This window comes from Vigna angularis, chromosome 1 (genome assembly GCF_016808095.1).
Source record: "Vigna angularis cultivar LongXiaoDou No.4 chromosome 1, ASM1680809v1, whole genome shotgun sequence".
Taxonomy (NCBI): Eukaryota; Viridiplantae; Streptophyta; class Magnoliopsida; order Fabales; family Fabaceae; genus Vigna; species Vigna angularis.
In genome coordinates this window covers 25,040,044-25,046,273 of record NC_068970.1, presented here as the reverse complement: position 1 = coordinate 25,046,273, position 6,230 = coordinate 25,040,044, and the positions used below count along the sequence as shown (strand labels likewise).

General features: G+C 32.6%; 1 protein-coding gene across 1 annotated transcript; it reads right to left on the bottom strand.

Moving 5' to 3' along the window:
- Positions 1–827: 827 nt before the first annotated feature.
- Positions 828–2,509, bottom strand: LOC108340360 (protein TORNADO 2). The gene is made up of 2 exons (XM_017577694.2): positions 1,749–2,509; positions 828–1,519 (listed from the first exon to the last, which is right to left on the bottom strand). Exons 1-2 carry the CDS (start codon positions 2,244–2,246, stop codon positions 1,208–1,210), a joined length of 810 nt encoding a protein of 269 aa, XP_017433183.1. The 5' UTR covers positions 2,247–2,509; the 3' UTR covers positions 828–1,207.
- Positions 2,510–6,230: the final 3,721 nt, after the last annotated feature.

Below are 6,230 nucleotides of genomic sequence, written 5' to 3'. Positions count from 1 at the left end.
GAATGGATATCCTTGAGAGAGAGAGAGAGTTTCGTAAGAGATTGAGAGAGACAGAGACTTTCGTAAGAGATGAAAGCACGAACAAGTTTCAGCAATCTTCTTCTTCCAAAAGTGCCCTCAAAAACAAATATCAACTTTTTAAAAAATTCATTTAAAACAACAAATGACAGAACGACATGTGTCGTTGTCAAATTATTGTCAAAATGGCGTTGTCGAACAAACATTTTCCTTCTCGAAATATGCTCTTTTCCTCTCTCACAAATTAGTTGATACGAACGTGAATGACATCGCAATTCCGTCTCACCAAATTCCTGTGTATAGTACCATCATCGCATGCGAAAGAGACCTAATGGATCATGGATTTAGGGCACTCTCCTACAAAACCTTAAAATGTTAAAAGTTATATGAACACAATAATCTTTTTCTTTCCTAACTAATCAAGAGCCTCGATTCACTACTCTTCTTGAAAAACTCTAAATTAATGGTTTGTTTGATATTTCTTTTAATGTTATCAACTATAAATTTTATAGTTGTGCGAATGCATGAATGAAATTAAGTAAATATAAACAAAATACAAGTTGAAGCAACACTACGAGGAGATTTTGATTAGTGGATATTATTGAACAAGGTAAGATAGACATATTGTTTAAGATTGTCATGCTATATATGACATCAATTATCTTGTGACGAAGATTAAGTGGATCAAGTTGTGCAATTCGTAATTGAATCGTAACGTTTGAACTGTTACAATCTTAATATAAACTATATAACTTTGACATAGTGATAAACATTTATTCAAGAATTAATATCAGAACTGAATCACAAGTTTCTTTTCCAGTGGAAATTTTTTAAAGAGGACATTGATGCAAGTTGCTTTAATTCTCATGATAAAGGCCATGTGGGTCAAGTCATATTCAAAGTCATATTTTGCTTAGGTTCTATTTTTGAATAGTATCTCCATTATAGTTTCTTCAACACACTCAACAGTAATATACAAAAACAAAAGTCTTCTCAAATTTAACATTAAAGAAAATATCCCAAATTCATACATTTGATGGATGTGTTCGTTTCTCTTCAATAAAAGAAAATTCCAATAATTAAGAGAACACAAAATGACCCAGTTCACTCTCCACCAGCATCAACATTCAGTGTTCATTACCTAACCCTAAGAGTTCCTGAAATTATCAAACATAATCGATCTTCTCAATTAAGAGTAACCTTGCTTGTATTTGCGAAAGAGCTCATCCGTTTTGGTATTCCTAAAGGCAAAGCAGCCAACCAAATAGACTGCAATTAAAGCAACAAGAGTAACGATCAAGATCACATTGGCCCTTCTCCACTCCACCCTAAGGGTTGCCAACAAACCAGCTTTGCATGAATCACAGTTGTAACAAAGTTGTGCTTGGTCGTTGCTCCATTTCATGCAATCCATGTCTTCTGCCGTGTTGATGGGGCTGATCCAATACGTCGGGTTCACAAACGTGTAACCACATTTTGTTGGAGGCTTGCAGCACCCTGACTGCATCAGATCAAAATGCAAAAAGAATAAAGGTCAGAGCTCAAAGAACAACACGTGGTTAGCTAACTCTTTTAGCCTTTTCGTTCTCTCATTTTTCTTTTTTATCAGAAACCAAGATGGTTACTTGCAGAGCAAATTGCTTGGTGAAAAAGATTATGTTTTTAATTTCAAGGAATTAGTTAAATGGGATGTTATTAGAAAATGAGAGTTAGTTTATTTAGTTAATTACCTGAATGGGGGTTAGGTGTGCGTTGAAGAAGTCCTGCGCCGTTCGGTAGCGTTGATCCAACTCAGCACATATATTTGACGACATAAGACACCTTCTAACGTTGTCCCATCTGTTTGAGCTTCGTACTCTTCGACGAAGCCAAAGTGAGAAATCATCGATACGATATTCCAAGTAGGAGCGATTGGGTTCAATGTTGCCATGGCCTCTAAGGGTGACAGCATAGGTGAAAACCACCAAGCTAACAAGCAACAGAATAAGCACGAACATTGCAACCAGGTAGAAGACCAGAAGCGAAGGGATTCTCCAGAAGGCTCCTAGAAACCCTGCCAGAGCCACTACAAGTATGAGAACCCCCAAGATTATGACAGGCCATTGAAGAATTTTGACGCACGAATCTGCTGGCTCTGTTGTTAGCCAGATCCCTGCAGCAATGATTGGAATTGAGAGAAGTGCCGCAACGAAGTTGATGGCCCCTATCACGTTGTTGCTGAGTGCCATTATGGTTATAGTTACAAGGATGGTATTTGGTGGTGGTTGATCTGAGGTTTAATTAGATACTAGTATAGAGGAGTCATGCTTACTAATTAACCCCACGTGAATTTGTTCCTTACCTTCGATACTTGCATTTAATAATTGGGTTTTTCATGTTCAGGTCATATTCTAGGAAGACTTTTCGGAAAGGAATACCTTGTACATTAGTGCAAAGGAGAGAAAAAGTAGACAGCCATGAGAGCAATGTAGGTCTTTTGGACAAATAAGAAGAAAGAATCCACTCGTCCTCCTGCCTTTGCAACATGGTTGTAGCTATTCTATCTTTTGGTATTAATATTTTATTTCAACTTTTTTAGGTGCATTACTGTCGAAATTCTTAGTATTAAGTTCCACATTATTCTTGGCACCGGTAAGTTACAAACAACACAAAATCATAACAATGACATCTCTGTTACCCCTCTCAAGGTGGCAGGAAGATTATGAAGACCCGAGAAACTTGATAAGATTTTTATTATTAAGAGCCTTGAGAAATTTTGAGAAACGTCATACTTTTTTATAGCTAAGTCAATCGTCAGAAAGATATTGACATGAAGGTCAGTATAGTATATTGATTAACAATATTGGCAGAAGAAGAAACATTTTACAGTGGAAAAACAACTTTTTTAACATGTATTATATGTTTCGGTTTCGAAAAAATAGAAACATATCCAAATGCAATATACTTTTGTAGTTTTGATGAACTTATATGTCTCGATTCAATGGGAACCGAAACATAAAATGTATATTACCTTAGTTCAATGAGAAACTGGGGCCTAAAACCCTACGCAACCCACCTACCTCCTCTGCAAATCAAACTTTTTGCATGACAACTTTTTTGAAAAAGGACTACCGTCTCAATTCTCTGACCACCCAAGACAAAAGACCATGCAAATCCCTCAGCAACCTCTCCACTGATAGAGTACTAAAAGGAACATACTATCTCGGTTTTGTGTTGAACCGATGTTAAAGGTCCTGCCATGCAACTGATAACTCTAAAACTAAACGTTTCATTTCCATTTTGTCAACTCTATTGCCTCGGTTCTCTCTGAACTTATGCCATAAGGTTTTTCTGTCTCAGTTTAACCGCGAGCCGAGGCCTATAATTTGAACATATTTCCCAAAATTCCATTTTCTGAAAGGTTTAGGCATCGGTTAAAATTATAATCGAGGCGGTATGGAGTTTATTGCCTCGGTTTTATACTTATCCAAGGTAATAACATTTTTTTGGGTTACATTTACAAAAACGTAAAATAGTTTCTTCTCACACGAACAATCTTTCTTCTTCCCCACGAGCACATCGGCCACCCATGGGCGAACTGAGTTTCGTTTCCCCTCCATCTTCGTTCCCTCCAGCACGGGTTGTCATCGTCGTCTCCGTCATTCATCATCGTCATCGACACCTTTTGTTCGCGCCGCCATGATTGTCCCTTCTCTTGGCGCTGCTGTTCTTCTTTGCATGGTAAGTTTTTTAAACCTCCTCCATTTTTGTTTATTTTTGTCTGTGTTTGATAGTAAATTGTTATGAGATTGATTAATGGTGATAGGAATAACAATGGTAGTGTTATTTGTTGATGAGAATCCATGCAAGGGGAGAGGGGTTTAGCCATATGAATTGTAAAAATCTTATGATAATGTAAATTAGTATATAAAATTACTTATAATAAAGATTAAACTCAAATATGTTTGTATTAAATTGGTTGATAATGTAAATTGGTTTATAATTTTGAATTAGGGATATAGAAATTAGGATAATAGAATTTTGAATTGTTTGTATTGAATTAGTTGATAATATAAATTGGTGTATAATTTTGAATTAGGGATATAGAAATAAGGGGAATAGAATTTTGAATTGTTTGTATTAAATTTGTTGATAATGTAAATTGATGTATAATTTTGAATTAGGAATATAGAAATTAGGGAATAAAATTTTGAATTGTTTGTATTAAATTGGTTGATTTTGTTATGAAATAAACTTTAAGGTTAGGAATCATAGACTAATTAATGTGTTGTTTGTTTTTGTCCAGATATTGTATTTTTGTGGTAAGGTTTTATAGTTTCATAAACACGAACATTCTCCGTTGTTGACCGGCTTTTGATGCTCACAGGTTTTTATTCTTAAAATTTTTCTATTAATATGAATATATAATTATTTGTTTGCTTGAATATAATATTAGCTTGAATATATTGTATGTTGCATATGTAATTATTTTTTTTCTTGAATATATTGTTGTTGTGAATTAACTTAGTTTCCCATTTGAGATTCAATACAAAAATTATTTACTATCTTCAAAGTTTTTTGAACAAATGTACTTTTTACAAATAAATACAGAGGAGATGATAATAATAATTTACAAGTATTAAATCTTGAATTGTTCGATTGAAACAGTTTAAGAAAAATAATAACTTTTTCATAGTTTATTAATATACATAAATTTTAATGTACATGTCTTACATTTTATGAAAATTTGCAATTATGTTTTTTATTAATCTTCTGATACATATTTGATTACAAGAAAAATCGCTATTACCTATAGTCAAAATCTGTATGTAAGCTCAAAAATTCGTATGTAATGTGGTGTTACATAGGATTATATACAAACAAATCCGTAATATTTGTATGTAAAATGATCGTAGATAATGTTAATACGAATTTATCCGTATGAAAATCTATACTTAATTACATACAAATAAATTTATATGTAAAATTCGTATATAATTAGACACGAATAGATCTGTATGTAAACTTCATATGTAATCAAGCAAATAGAATTGTTTTCTTTTTGGCACATGCGAAGGTGTGATTTATAATGGCAGTCTGTGTACACTTTTATTTTCTTCAAAAGTTTGAGAGTATTTTGTTTTTCTCCGTTGTTTGAAGAGGAGAATTAGGAGTAGATGGAAGGATGCAGATCAAACAGTTCTCTATGCGCAAACATATAAAATCAAAGGCAATAAAAAAGGTTCATTCGTTAACTTGTTTTTTAAATACTTTTAGACAGCTTGCTAATGGTAAAACACAAACAGATTTGACAGTTTCACGATTGATTCAGAAACAAATTCTAGTTCTCACGAAGTCAATCACAAAAGAGAAACAAAAGAGGTTAAATTGCACACCATGACTATATGTAGCTCTAAGCTAAAGCATTTTGAAAACAATAAATGTATGTGTCCACAATTAAAGGCATAGAATGGTAGTAACTTACAAATACTAGATGTCTAGACTTCACCATTCAACTAAAACAAAGGAGAAAAGAAGATTTTTTATTTCTTTTGAGCTAATTTAAAGTTTGAAAAGTCAAAGAAAAATGATTCATTTTGTCTTTTTTATGTACAATTAATTGAAAACGTATTTTTATATTTTTTTATTATTTTATTATTACTATTTTATTATTATTTTTTATTATTATTATATATTTTTTATTGTTTATTTAAAAATGAATTGATAATCCGGACATTAGATGTTAACAATTCTACAGAAAGCCATCAAACCCCATAATATAGCAGCTAAAACTTCAATTACCTGACCTTTTTCACCTTATCTTAGATTTCGTTGGAATTCCCTTTCCCCCTTTCTGATGAGATTAAATTTCTAAAACTTTACTTGTCACCATACCAATCCTCTGATTTTCTTTTAGTAAATTAAGATTCCAAATTATAAAACTGATTGAAATCATCTTATGTAACTACTTTAAATCTTCCTAAGGAAAAATGCCATTTCATTTAACATTTATAAAAATTACTGTTTAGAAATATTTTAAGTACCTAAACTTTAGTAGTGGTGTTATCATACAAATAAAATGTTTTCTGATCCGTAAGAGGTTGGACTAATAGCTTGTCAATTTACCTTCCATCCATCAAAATTATTACTTATAGCAAGAACAAAATTCTTCGAATCCTTATAATGGTTTGTTTACAAAAATCCATGACCAACGAAATATTTGAAGGATTAAG